At 42.7% G+C, this 15,131-nt stretch overlaps 1 protein-coding gene across 2 annotated transcripts in view; it reads right to left on the bottom strand.

Moving 5' to 3' along the window:
• DNAH10 (dynein axonemal heavy chain 10) overlaps positions 1–15,131 on the bottom strand; it is a 123,301-nt gene that overhangs the window by 33,178 nt on the left and 74,992 nt on the right. For both annotated transcript variants that reach the window (XM_083476578.1, XM_083476579.1), the window contains 11 exons: positions 14,740–14,956; positions 13,374–13,493; positions 11,937–12,082; positions 10,561–10,713; positions 8,130–8,390; positions 6,877–7,049; positions 6,576–6,669; positions 5,256–5,423; positions 3,960–4,148; positions 3,370–3,541; positions 2,313–2,516 (listed from right to left, as the gene is read on the bottom strand). In XM_083476578.1, coding sequence (XP_083332704.1) covers positions 2,313–2,516; positions 3,370–3,541; positions 3,960–4,148; positions 5,256–5,423; positions 6,576–6,669; positions 6,877–7,049; positions 8,130–8,390; positions 10,561–10,713; positions 11,937–12,082; positions 13,374–13,493; positions 14,740–14,956 — 1,897 coding nt within the window. The remainder of the gene's footprint in view (positions 1–2,312; positions 2,517–3,369; positions 3,542–3,959; positions 4,149–5,255; positions 5,424–6,575; positions 6,670–6,876; positions 7,050–8,129; positions 8,391–10,560; positions 10,714–11,936; positions 12,083–13,373; positions 13,494–14,739; positions 14,957–15,131) is intronic.

The raw sequence follows: 15,131 nt of genomic DNA, 5'->3' as shown, positions 1-15,131 counted from the left end.
TGAGGATCAAAGCTTGGGAAAGTCTGCTCTAAAGCACAGCCAACACCTTCCCATTATTGCACACTGCAGGAGAAAACAAGTAGTTGTAGTTATCTGTTCTCAGGGATTCTTATCTACTTTCTTTAGGTGTCAGGCAAAAACATTTATTTTTCCTGTAAAATGGCCCTATATTTCAGTAGCATTTTAGGGGTAGCTGAGTCAGAAAATGTCAGCATGAGTCTAGTGTGCTGGGGGTCCGTGCAAAGCAAGTTTATCGCGATCAGAGTGTTGCAATGGATATTTAGTAAAAGCTTAAAGTTTCTCTTCACCCTGTCAATTGACTTCCAGTAAGGCAGCATACCATTAAAAGGATATATATTGAGAGCTACTTGAGTACTTTGTAGGATCAGGTCCCTACTTTCGCTTTTGTTGTTTTTAGTATTTGTAGTCTCTCGGTTATCAACCTGTAGTCTGCTGGCAGTAGGCGTTCAATATGGGTATGTCTTTAAGTTATCATCCTACATCAAAAACCTTACAGTACCTAACTACCGAAGGCTTTTCACCAAAGCCAGACTAAATGTCTTCCCCTCTGCAGTGTTGGATGGTAGGTTGAGAGGAGTTCCCTACCAGGACAGACTTTGCTTGTGTGCTCAAGACATCGATTCCATAAATCATATTTTGTTGCATTGTGCAAAATATGAGCAGGCCACGGCTGAACTGATACTACCCTTGCTGGTACCTTTCCTGGGAAAATCAGAGGCTCACTATGCAGTGGCGTAGCGTGGGGGGTGCCAAGGGTGCCGGCCACACCAGGCGCAACATCTGAGGGGGCGCGAGTCCAGAGGGAAGGGACAAGTTCCTTCCTCCGCCGGGCTCCCCGCAGCCACTGCCAGCCTTGCGCCCTAGCGCGCGCGCGCCGCCGCCGCTGCGGCCGCGCTCCACTCACTGCTCGCAGGAGGAGCAGCCGCTGCAGCAGCGCCGACGCCGCAACCGACGCCTGCCCGGCACGGGCAGCCTCCGCACCCCGACGCGCCGCCGGGCCTCGCCGCACCCTGCGCTCCCCAAAAACCTCCGAGAGGAAGCCGGTGGGCGGGCGAGGCCCGGCTAAGCCTCTCGCCAGCGGGTTAAGGGGCTTTCAGTTTTAAAAGGATTAGCTTGGGAAGGGGCGGGGGGGGCTGCTCACCGGCAAGCGCCTGCTCCGCGTTTCCAAAGGCGCTCGCCATCCGAGGGACAGGGAGACAGGGAGCGCTTGCAAGGAACGGGCTCCGTGGAGCAGGTTAGGAAGAGATCCCTTCCCTGGCAGGCCGCGGGCTTCGCCAGCTGTTTCCCATTCACGATCAGGAGGAACTTCAGGCTGCTTTCAGCTTTGGTAGAGGGAATCTAAGCAAGGGGATGGAGCCGGTGCCCTGAGGAAAGGCGGCAGCATTGGGTTTGTTTTTAGTTTAGAGAAAAGGCAAGCAAGAGGCGACAGGAGAGAAGCCTGCAAAACTAAGGCATGGCAAGGAGAGAGTGGACAGAGAGGAAAGTTTTTATCCCTCTCTCTGTACAATATAACTCATGGGCATCCAGTGAAGCTGAACGTTGGAACAGTGGCGTAGCGTGGGGGGTGCCAAGGGTGCCGGCCGCACCGGGTGCAACATGGGGGGCGCGCGCGCTCGCACTCGGGTGCTAAAATCCACGGGTTAGGGGGCGCAAATTACTTGCCTTGCCCCGGGTGCTGACAACCCACGCTACGCCACTGTCACTATGTCAGGTTCCTACTGGAAGACCGGACAAAAGCTAGAACGTTAGCAGTGGCAAAGTTTTTATCGGTGGTTGCAAGAACAAATGTGCCCTATATTCTAAACAAAATGCTTGATTAACCTGGAGGTAGGCTGTATGAATTGTGTATTGATTTGTAATGATTTGTTGGGTCTCTGGACCGTAATAAAAATTGATTGATTGATTGATTGATTGATTGATTTTCCGCCAGGCCTTTGGTCCTTAATAATCAGTGGGCTCAAGTGAGTGGAATGTTTTACTCCTGCCTTTTAAAAATCTGTTAGATTTCTATTTGTTCCCCTCCCTCCTTTCATGTCAGTTTCAATGCATGTGCTCATTTTTATACTGTAAGCCACTTTGCATTACCTTGGGGGTGAAAAGTGACCAATAATAAAAAAAAATAGTAATAATAACTTCAAAGTTCAACAGAACAGAGATTCAAAACCATTGCTCTCCACTTACGAAAACTAAGCTAATACCCACTTTTCAGTTTCATTTATCTGCATCCCAGGGGCAGAGAGGGGATGCCTGTTAACATACGTACATACATACATACATACATACATACATACCTGGAAAATTTCGGCAACGTGTTCTCAGTGTCTCACCAACTGGGGACATCCCAAGGACAATATGGAGGTTGTTGGCACTCTTGTTTACAAAGTACTGCCAGACGCTTTCTTTGGCTGGGGCAGCTCCAGCTTTCATTGCTTCATTTGTAATCTGACTTAAAATATTGTCTCTTTCGTCATCTGGGAATAGGGCTGGCACCATTCCTATTAAATGAAGATAAGTTAAAAGTAGCTACTACTTCATGGTGAACATCCCGCCCATCCTACCACCCCCGGTAATCTCCTGTCTGGGTTATCTCACCCAATAAACTTCAGATTACTATGCATAAGGACCATGATTATTTTATGTGATGCAAAGCACACTCATCTTCTTCCAAGTGGGATTTCCTACCATTGCACAGAGGCAGGTGGCTACAGTGCCCCCCACACCCTCCAGCTCCACTCTGTAAAATATGAAGAATCGTAGAGAATTAAGGCTCAGCACTTTAAAGAACATGAGAGCAGACCAAGAGCCCATCTGGCACAAAATCATGTTCTTTCAGTGGGAAGCCTGCAAGCAGGATCTGAATGCAACATCAGTCTATCCACTTGTGATTGCCAGGATCATTTGGATTGCCCTTTTCTGAACCTTTTCCAAATCTAGAATAGCTTTTTTGAGGTTAGGTGACCAGAACACATTATTCCAAGTGTGGCTGCACCATCAGGGTCAGCACAAGACATTTTGAAATGTGAGGTGGCCACAAAATGGCTCCTCCCCCTGGAAAGAAGAGGTGAGTAAATATCTACATCAGGAACAAGGGGGGGGGGGGATAATGATCTGCACTGGAAACAAGGGTGGGAGGAGACCAGCAGTGCCTCCTATTCACCAAGAGTCTGCTGGAGAGGTGACAGTTCCAGACTCCAAGGAGTATTTGCAGCCGTCACTGCCAGTGTGGCTGTGGCGGCAGCAGCAGGCAATGCCCCTGCAAATCCTGCCAGCCAAGGCTATTGCCTCACATTGTCTCATGGGTGGCCCAGCCCTGTACACCGTGTGGTCACACCATAGGTATGTTGTTACCTGATGTTAGCATGTTGTTGATGAGTTCCAAGAACCCTTCCTCTGCCACATGAGCATCAGTAAATAGGAATATCATTATTTTATTCTCAATCCCAAGTTTTACATACAAAGATTTAAGATCTTCCCGCAAATTGTTTTCTCCATACCCACGGCTCAGAACTATTTCAAAAACCTAAAAGTAAAGTATGAAATCAGTTGTATTATTTTCACCTGAAGCACTGATTGGTGAAGTGCAGGTAGGGACATTCCCTTGAGTTGCAATTCCTTCATTTAAGAAGTTAAACAAAACCTGATTCTATCTCTCCCGGGGTGATATAAGGCCATTTTATTTAGGCGAGTTGGTAGCTGACCTTCCCCCCCCCCCCCGGGCTTTTAAAATTAATTACAGTACTTATATCCAACTAAGTTCTACTCAGAACAGACATACTGAAATTAATGGATCTAAGTTAGTAGTGTACATTAACTTCAGTCGGTCTATTGTGAGTAGGACTAGCTTTGGGTACAACTCAAAGCCAGTATGTAATCCAAGCCTTCAAGGACGGGGAAGGGTGATCATCTAAAATAAAAAAGCAAACTAATGACCCACTAACCTCGCATCCTGCTGTATAAGCCGCTAATCTTGCCAGGGACTGCTTCCCCGAGCCACCAACTCCAACAAGTAAAGCGTGACCACGGTCCATCCTTATGATGCGATGAACACGAATCAAATGCTCCAGGGCATCGTCAAACAGCACCAGGTTCATTTTAGTATTCAGTTCATTGTACTCTTCAAGAATCTCCTGCAAGGGAAGGGCGAAAAGAGTGAGTGTTTCAACACCAAAAGAGCAAGGTGTTAAACAACAGCAACACTGGGATTGCCTGAATCCTGATATCCCTGCTTAATCACAGAGATCATTGGCAGGAGTGTTGCTGATTGTTCCCCGAGTTGGTGAGGCTAGTTTGACAACAGTGGGAAATTGAGAATTTTGTGTCATTGGCCCAGTCCTGTGGAACCCTCTGCCACTAGAGATTTAGCAGGCACCTTATCATAGAATCATAGACTTGTAGAGTTGGAAGGGACCCCAAGGGTTATTTAGTCCAACCCCCTGCAATGCAAAAATCTCAACTAAAACATCCGTGGCAGATGGACATTCAACCTCTGCTTTAAAACTTTCAAGGAAGGAGAGTCCACAATCTCCCAAAGAAGACCATTCCACTGTCGAACAGCTCTTACTGTCAGAAAGTTCTTCCTGATTTTTACTCAGAATCTCATTGCTTGTAACTTGAATCAGTTGGTTTGGGTCCTACCCTTCAGAACAGAAGAAAACCTTTTAAATGCCTGCTGAAAACTCTTCTATTCTACTAGGCCTATGCAAGCACATCCTTCCATAATGGTTTACTGGTGTTTGTTTTCAACTTTTTACGCATTTACTGTAAGGCTTTACGCCTTTATTGCTGCAAACCGCTTTGATATATTTGAATGCTCTGGTGGTATACAGATATTTTAAAATAAATAATTAAATGCTGGAAACACTGAATGAAAGGAATATCAGAATTTTACAATGTAACCCTATACACATTTACTCAGAAATAAATTCCAGTGTGTTCCGTGGAGATTACACCCAGGTAAGTGTACATAAAATTGTAGTCTTAATTTCTCACTTGGCCAAAAGAGAATGCTACTTATTTTTGGTGTCCACTAATAGTCACACCCAACAGGTGAATTAATTAATACTAATGATAAGGGCATACATAACAAATATCCAGTTGTTATAACCAAGTAACATACACAAAAAATACAGGAAGAATCCCATTTATGTGTCTTTTAATGTCCTTTTCTATAGTGAAATCTTCAAACCTTCTACAATGAAAATAAATACACACACACACCAATTTAGTCTCTATACCTGAAAGAGAGCTTTGGCAGCATCGTAGTCCTGAATATCTTCATAAACACGAGGCTCACTTTCATTTAGGGCCATCCTAAAGTCTCCAAAAAGTATAGGGTCTCTCATAACATGCTCTAAGTCGTCTTTGAAATTGCTTTCCACCAGGGCTTGTATATGGCCTTCAACCTTATAATATATAAGAAAGAAAGAAATTTTCAATTCTTTATTTAGGACCAGTCCTCTCCATTCTGCCTCACAAGGATTCATGCACTAACTCGATTAATTTAAAAAACCCCAACAAAGGTCTGCAGAATTCATCCCAAGGAATGTTTTGTGCAAGAACCTAATCAGAACATATGTGTATGGGAAGCTGCTTTATAATTCATCAGGCCATTCACTCAATACTGCTCTCCAAGGCTTCAGGCACAAGTCTTTCCCAGTTCTGCTACCAGAAATCCTTTGAAATAAAGGTGACTGGGACTGAAACTGGAGTCTTCCATATGAAAAGCATGCAGTTTACCACTGAGCTAAGTCTCAGAGTACTGATGATGCCAATGGATTGTAAATTCTTAATGGCAAGCAACATTCTACATTGTGAGTCTGTAAGAGAGAGACAGAAAGAGCAGGAGTGGCAGAAGGGAGAGATTCTACAACTAATGTGTGTTCTGAAGATATAGCAACTATGTTCAGGGGTTTAATTTACATGCCCCTTTAATGGGGTGACAATGTTTACTTTTGTGGGATTTTGAACATCTTGGTGTTTATGGTATGAAATGTGAGGGAAACACTAGGAATGTGACTATTTTGGAGGCTCTGGATTAGCAGAGGGATTGAGAGGCTGTTTTAAGGTTTGATATGGATTTAGAAATGACTGCTATGGCTCCCAGTTCAAGCATGAAGCCAAAAACAAACCTTCCTGTATCAGTAGAAGTAACAGTCCATGAGGCACTAGCTCCTGCCTGCCCCTAAGACAGTGTCCATTCTATGTTATCGCAGCTCAGTTCTGAAAGCCAGTCTTTAGTAGGAGCAACCCTCTTACAAATTCATGGGATACAAGCAGTGCTATTTTTCTAGAAAAAGAGGTGCCAGAGGTCACCATGAACGCTTCCCATGTTCTCTTAGAATGGCAATGGTCCCCACCTGAGAGGTGCCAGAACCAACCTGAGAGGTGTGAGTTCTTGTGAGTTCCAGCTGAAAAAAAGCTCTGGATGCAAGTAAAACAACTGCATCATACAGAGCATTGCTTGAGCCGATGATTTTATTTCAGAGTGGCACACAGCTGTCTTAAAGTAGCCAAATGGATATTAAGTCACCAGCAGTAAAAAGGATAGAACTCACCAGAGCTTTGTCAGCTTCATTAATCAGCCTGTCATGGAAAACCCGCAGGCACTCATTCCGCCACACTCTCACCATCTGTGCAACTGTCTGGAACCTATAATAAAACAAAAACTGGGTCAAATCAGCAAATACAAAACATGGGACTTAGTGGGCTGCCTTTCACAAATGCAGAATTTGTAACTTATCTGAGCCCACTTCTTCCAATTTGGAGTAACTTTTTATGAATTGGTATGCTTGAACTGAATGAACAATTTGAATATTGTTACAATTCCAGCAAAAAGCTAGGTGCCTGAACACTCACCGTTCTGGTGTTGTTTGAACAAGTCCATTGTAAACTCTGGACAAGTCCCTCAGGTTAAAAATGTAATGGAATTTTGAAGGAGTTGGAGGTAAGTCACGGACTATCATTTGATAAAGTGTCAGTGTAGAGGCTGTCATCTTGTCAGCAATTGCAGCTATCAATTCATTGAAAATCTGCAAACATAAAATAGGGGGAGATGTTTTCAAGAGACAATTGTGAGAAGGGTTTTTCTTTAAAGCTTACTTTTTTTTGCAATGTTTTCCATCAAATGACAAACAAAATATGCTTTCAACTTACATTAGGAGCACCTTTCCTGCATCCCACATGCATACATGCTTGTTGATGACCTCTATACGTGACTGACAATTCATTTTCTAAAGTAATGACTTCTTGGAAAAGGCTTCTTGAAAACACAGCTTGGTAAACCCAGCATTGGCAATGGGCACTGGGGTCTATTTTTTAACATGGGATTAGATTTTGCCTTGAGCAAGATTGCTGGGGGAAAGAGCCAGCAGCATTGGCTCTGCCCCCTGATTCATTTCCACATAGTGCCTGAACCCCCTCATTCCAAGTGTGTTTGGCAGAGTCTGCCTCTTGCAACGCACCTCACCCACAATTTATGTACAAGTATGCAGCTGACATATTTGATCCCTCACAGACCATTTGTTACAGTCCTTTCTTGCAAGGAGGGCTTCACTGAATCCTTTACCTGTATCTCTGTATCTATTGGAGAATGGTGATGAAGTGTATAGAAAAGGGTTGTTGGGCTTCAGATCCAGGCTTATGCTGAAAGCCAGATGAGAAGTCCCTGAGGTCAGATGGAGGCTCCAGGCCAATATTCCTATCAGCCCATATGTGATTTTTTTCCTATGACATCCCGCAGCATACTGGCTAGCTCACAAGAACTACAGAACAAGATTCAGAAGGAGCTCTGCATTTCAGTTCACTAAGCCTTCATAACTTGAAGGGTTATTACTATTTATTATTTATTAAATTTATATATTTAGGAATGTGCCCACATTGAAAATGCAATAAAAGATTTGCTGTTACACCACAGAAGAAAACGTAGGGATATTTTCAAAGGTTATACCAAGAGATTAAACAGCAGCAGGATGGCTACAACTTTTGACAGTGGTCCATTACTCTGGGGCAGGGGAGGTTTGAGGGCAATGCTTAGACAAGTATTGAAATTCTGTACAGGTCTCTCAACAATAATTTAATCAATATCTCTCTGTATAAATAATTCAGATTACCGAAGTATGGCCTTTTAAAATGGAGGCGTATATCAAGTGCAGTGACGACTCTGAAGGAAATGGCACGTTGAAAGCGCTAAAGAGCGAAATGAATCGTGGGTCAACTTCATTACGGCCTCCCCCAGCTTTGCCCATGGCAGCAATGAAGCCAAGGTCACGGAGGTACTTGCAGTTCATCTCCTTGCCACGATCATACAAGGCGCCTTTCTCTAAGAGTAGCTTCAGAAGCGCAATAGGCTGTTGGGTCCCATATTCATCAACCTTTCAACAACAAGAAAGTTAAAATGCTTAAACAAAAACCAGAAGGGCTACCAACAAGCAGCTTGAGTTATACCCCTCTTTTCAACTACCATCAACAACATTTATAAATGACTGAATCTGATGGCTTTGATTTCACTCAAGTTTTCCAATCTTAAATTCAGTTTGCCCTAAGGCAGGTTCCACAAGGATGTGCATTACAGGAAGCTGACCTCAGGCACCAGGCCTCTTGGCAGACCGACTCTGTGTTATAAAGATGTCTGCAGATGTGGTATGAAGGCCAGCAACTTTAACCCCACTGTGTGGGAATCCTTTGCAGACAACTGCAGTGCCTGGAGACACAGTCAGGTTGAGTATCCACAGCAGTGACCAGAGGAGAAATGACTGCTGGGAGGAGCACAGAGGAAAAAAATGTCATGGTGCATATGTAACAATGAAACAAGATGCCTTCATCTTCCCCAGCTGCAATAAAACATGTCTCTCTCATATTGGTCTCTACAGCCACAGCAGGCGCTGTAACTCTCCAGCAGTTTGACTTTACCCCCAATGGCACACTCTTCAATTACGTCTGGAGACAGACGGATGCCAACCATGCCATGGCAAGTGAAAATGTATTTTTGTTAATGTCTCCTAATATACATATTTATGCACACAATTTGCCTAGAATACATTTTTGTATGCTGATTCAGTAATACAGGGTTTTTTTTGCATTCTTTGGCTTATGAACTGCTTTGCAAAATTTGGAGAAGGGAGAATTTAAAAAGAAAGCCTTGTTTCAATTTGTGCATTGGTTTGAAAAGTGTAAAATTTGGGAAATCTGCATTAAGATGCAAACTAATTATATTTTTTCCACGTTGCTACTTTCCACACAGGTTCACAATAAGGAATAAATGTTCATATGTGAAAAATTCAACACAATTTTCACATGCTTGGAGAAGTAAGCATGCCTTGATCATAATGTTGGTCTCTAAGGTGCTACTGCCCCCCAAATTCTTTTCTCTTTTTTATTTATTTCGAATTTAATTGATAAATTGTTAGTAAACCTTGAAGAGTGATCTATTATGATTCAGTATTTATTATTATTACTACTAGAATCATAGAATAGAATCATAGAATCATAGAGTTGGAAGAGACCACAAGGGCCATCGAGTCCAACCCCCTGCCAAGCAGGAAACACCATCAGAGCACTCCTGACATATGGTTGTCAAGCCTCTGCTTAAAGACCTCCAAAGGAGGAGACTCCACCACACTCCTTGGCAGCAAATTCCACTGTCGAACAGCTCTTACTGTCAGGAAGTTCTTCCTAATGTACTACTACTACATTTATATCCCACACCACCTCCAAAAGCTCAGGACAACATACATGGTTTTTCCACCTGTCCTCCCTTTTTCCTATGAGAGAATGATAGACCCAATGTCACCCAGAGAACAGAACCTTTGTCGCTCAAGTTCTAGTCTGACAATCTGACCACTAAGTTGCATTGGCTCTCTTTTACAAATGTACCAGGTACATTTTCTATCAGGTGACAGAAAATAAACAATGACTGCAACAAGAAGGTACAGTGCCTTCCTCTTACACCCAAGTTGTTTGCTGCAAGCTTTGATGGTTCTGTAGAAGGATTAGACCAACCTTCCAGATGTTCTGCATTATAACTTCCATCATCTCTGACCACTGGACATGCTGGCTGGAGTTGATGGGAGCTGCAGTCCAAAACATCTGGAGAGCATCATGCAAAGGAAGGCTGAATCACAGTAAGTTAAAAGAAAACATGTTGGACAATTACTTGTAACCAGCTAAATTCCACTCAGATCAAGACTAATGGACCTAAATTAGTCATATCCTTTAATGGGTTTACTCAGAGCCTGATTTATATTGTGAGTACTCCAATGACAATAGCCATGACTAGCCCAATGGAACCTTTTGTGATAGAGGCGGTGTTCTTTGATTGCTAGAAGCTGGGGCAAACCACAGGGCACTGCTATTATATCACTGTCTGTGAGCTTCCCTTGGCATACAGTTGACTACAGTTAGGGTCCTGGATTAAATGAACCCTTGGTCTGACCCAGAATAGCACCTCTTACACATGTAAGTTTCCCTTCCCGGCATCAGCTCCATTAAAAATGCTTGAATGTGTCTTGAGATGCTCTTGCATACTTGTATGTATATTCTTACCCTGGGCATGTTCATATCATCCATAAAGACAATGAGGCGCTTTCCCATTGGGGGACCATATGTCTCTTTGGTCCGTTTCTCCACGTTTGCTTCCATATTCCTTTGAATATCCATGGAGGTAGTGCGAGAGGAGAAGTTAATGATAAGCAGCACCTGGAAGTGGAAGATTAAAAAGGAGTTATTGGGAAATGAAGGCTCATGCCAAGGACTTCCTACTCAGCAGGCAGAGGTAAAAAGCTGAGAAGGGATTATATATGTGATAGTTAAATTAAAACAGAGTGTCTCTATCATTACAGAGAATATATTAATTTCAGGAAGTAGACACAATCCCAGTAGTATTTCTCCACTTATTGGGGAATTGTGATTTACAGATGCATTTCAGTGTTTCTGATTGATGGCAGCAAAAATATGTTAGCACTCAGTTCTCGAAAAGAACAGTTTTGTGGACAGGCAAGGTATAGGAGATGATGGTAATAAGAATGTCTCAAATTAGTTACTTTTATTTATTTACATGTTTATCCTATCCTTCCTCCAAGGATTTCAGGGTGGCATACATTATCACCTTCCATTTTATCATTGCAGCACCCTTGTGAGGTACATTTGCATGAGAGAGGGTGACTAGTTCAAGGGCAATGATATCAGGTAGATTTTGGAAAAATATAAAATGGTTTAGAAAATTCACACTACAAATAACACTACCAAAAATAACACTACAAATAAGTCAAGAATGTATGAAGCAATTTAGTTATATTAGTCATATTAGATAAATGTAATGTTTGAAAACTTGGGAAACCTTCTGCTGCTGCTGCTATAGAAGAGGATTTTTAAAAAATAAGATTTAATATTTACATAAATTCTCTAAAATTTGTTCTAAACAACAAAGGACATTAATCTAAAATCTGAATCATTCTAATGTTCTTTGATTTGTGGAAGATTATCACATTTGTACCAGTTTACAGAATAAATAACTAAGTTTAAAAATTGCTTTTAAAAGTGTCTTACTGACTTTGATACATTCTCTCTCTTAAAATGTCAGGCCAAGTGGATATACTGTTTAATAAAATACTAAAATATAGTCATTGCTGGAGCAGACTAAGTCTGCAAACTTATACATATTTACCTGAGGGCAATAAACCTCACTGAACACACTAGTTGTTTCTCAGTAGACACTCATAGGACATGACTTAAATAGGCAAAAAGGGGTATGTGTGAAACCAGAGATTCTGGGGACCTGCGTAGCAAAGGATCTGTCCCCTATACTCATCCCTCAGCTTTTTGCTCCTTCTCTCCTTTTTGCAACAGGAGAGTGAGCTTCTTTCCTTATCTGGAAGTGGAGTAAAGGTGTAGGTCTAATTACATAAAATCTGGACACTTACATTTGTGTCTTGATTTAGTTTCTTAAGAAAGTTCTGTGTTGTTGCCGTCTTTGAGGTTCCAGATTCTCCAACCAGAACAACGGGGTGTTTGATTTTTACCATCCTTTCTAGTAGCCAGTTTGTACGGGTTGTGTCCACTGTGGGAACTAAAAAGTGTGTATGTTAACTTGGAATACAGAGAGCAAAAGAAAACCAAGCAGCTTTAAAATGATAGATTTGCATAGATACTCAATGCACAATCACTTCAGTAACAGAATTCATTTAGAGACCCATTGTCTGATCCAGGGGTCGTTTGTTCCTCTAGCAGCTTAGAGGATAAAAGAAAAATGTTTCTAGACACACTATTTTAGAATGGAGCATTGGCCCCTTATTGCCCAGTCTTAGGGAGATATCCAGAGATGGGTTGTCTCCACCCATAGCCCAGGAAAGTCAAGTCTCATGTAGTGATGTTTCATATGCCTAGACTGGCTCAGGAGGCTCCACTGTCAAGCAGAGAACAGCACATGTAAACTAAATCTGAGGCGGGGGGAACATTAAAAGAAAATAACAGAAGCTTCCTCTGAGAAGGCCAAGCAGAAGTGGATGAAAGTACAGGGTGGCCAAACCATGGTCATTTGGGTAGACCAAGCTGTACCCATTTGTAGTATGCTACCTAAAGAGGATAAGCTGGATAACTCTATGAATCAGAGGAACTTTCATGGTAAGTGACCAATGTTTGTTCTGTTCAGTGGAAGGAAGACATCCAGAAATGGGACATGTCCACTCCTTATATTGAAGGGCGGAAGGTGACAGACTAAAGACAGGATGATGATGATGATGATGACGATGACGATGGTGATGATGGAGGGACACCAGAACGTGAGAAGAAGAAAAAGAAGAGTTTGGATTTGATATCCCGCTTTATCACTACCCGAAGGAGTCTCAAAGCGGCTGACATTCTCCTTTCCCTTCCCCCCTCACAAAAAACACTCTGTGAGGTAAGTGGGGCTGAGAGACTTCAGAGAATTTTGACTAGCCCAAGGTCACCCAGCAGCTGCATGTGGAGGAGTGGAGACCCGAACCCGGTTCCCCAGATTATGAATCTACTGCTCTTAACCACTACACCACACTGGCTCTCCTTAGAGAAGGGACTCGTAAGGAAAAACAGGTAGCAAGAAAGCTACAGATACGAAGAAACTGGTGGTGGAAACACTAAGTAAAGGAATCTGCTCTGAACTTGGGCAAGGCAAGGCAGTAACTGGGGTGGAGCCTCCTGAGCCAGCTTAGAGCTACAAGATGTTGTCATGTGATCCTGCCTCCCAGGGATGATCAATGAAGATGAGCCATGTAAGGATGCCTCTCATGTACTGGACAAGGCATAAATAGGTTTGCAAGCTGTAATTAACTTGTGACATTAATTACTCCCACTAAATTATGCAAAGCTTTAGTCACACTTACCCAGAATATCAATAAATTTCACTTCGGGTGAGTGGATATATTCAGGGACCAATTTGCTCCAAGGCACCCACTTTTTCATCAGTCCCTCAAAGTGAAAGTCATATAAAGTTGGAAGCTGGCCTGAAGATAAATCAATTATGATAGCTTAGACCATACTTATGGTCAGAGATTAGTCATTCATGATTACTGGAGGTATGTTGCAAATGAGACATCCAGAATAGTATGCCAAGAAAAAACATGCTGAACACATTGTCCAAATTATCAGAAAGCACTAGAATTGGGCCCAAAAGATTGACAGATAATGTACGTGTATACCTTGGCCTTAGTATGAATTTTATGCTCTCAATATTACTGTTGTAAAGCACCTGGTTCAGGCAGAATGTCCTTATGGTTCAGGGACTCTACTTCCTCCCTTGGGAACTGATTGCACCTGCCTGTGGTTCCAAGGGTAGGACATAACCTTAATCCACTGAGGAGAAGATATCATAGTAGGTGCAACAAATCTTTTTATTATTATTATAGGGTTATCCTGAGACAGGTTCTTCTTCCTACTTGCTCCATGGACAGTGCCATTTGACTCAGTGTAGATCATGAAGTTTCCATGGAAGGAAACTCAGTTTCAGTAAGTAATCAAGCAGAAACAGAATATGTTCTACTTTACGTAATGATTGTCTGAAAAATCTATGAACATTTCTTATTTACTTCAAAGAACTGAAGTCCTTACTCAGCAGCCCCCCAAGTCCCGTCTCTATGCTGTGTAGCATAGTTCAAGGAAGGTAAAAAATACCAAGGCGAAACTCCCTCAGTGCCACTGGGCTACACAGAAAAGGCATGGGCTTCAGAGTTTTTCACTTGGCTTGCAGCAAAGCCCTATTCAGCCACTGTAAAGGATGTGTACACCTGTGTTGAACCAAAGGTGAGACTAGTCAGTATAACCCCAAAACTAATTGTTAGTTGTTGCAAGGATGAGTTTACATGTGTTTATCTATGCACTTGCTTTGATATATGCTAATAGGCTTGCTTTGCTGCTATGCTGCTTGGTGGGCCCTGGAAGGCTGAGCTCTTAGCTCACAGAGTAGAACTATCTGTAAGCCTTGGATAGTTGCCACCTATGCCCTCATGGGTCAGGTGGATTGATGTCATTCCTCAAATCTGATTCATCTCTCAGAGGCTGCTATTAAGCAGGCTAGGAGAAATACAGGTGCCTGTATTTTCCCCTCAGTTATGCTAATAGCAGCTTGGGAGCAGGAGCAGGAAAATCTTCATTGTGGGGCACGTGCTGAACTGCAGAAGGCAAGTGAAGCTGCAGTACCTAGGAATTCCTTTCAGAAACAAACCATGTCATACAAGACTGATTATATCCTACCTGGCAACTCCCCTGGTTTAGCTAGAGTCATCTCATCATTAACAGTTGACATAGAGGAGAGACGTTTGATAAAGTCATCAAATTTTGATCTTCCAGCTTCAAGGAGGCAGGCTCCTAAAGAAGAATACAAAGCTTCAAGGAAGTAGCACTCGAGCACATCAGGGTCATCATATTCTTGCTCAAGGAGAGCGTCCAGCATCTTGGTCAACTGTGTCACCTGCCATATGAAATCACAAAGCAACAAATACTATATTGGTGGAAATCTTTTGGTGCCTCTCCCGTCCCCTGCAACACACTGCTTGCTATAAACTGTCTTTAAAGGGGGCACCAAGTTGAGAGCAACACTAAAAACAAATCTGGGACTGAAGAAGAGAGATGTGCAAGGTCTTGTT

This window comes from Podarcis liolepis (genome assembly GCF_965112155.1).
Source record: "Podarcis liolepis genome assembly, chromosome: 15".
NCBI classification, from domain to species: domain Eukaryota; kingdom Metazoa; phylum Chordata; class Lepidosauria; order Squamata; family Lacertidae; genus Podarcis; species Podarcis liolepis.
Note: the sequence above shows the minus strand (reverse complement) of the source record. Positions and strands in the feature narration are given on the sequence as shown.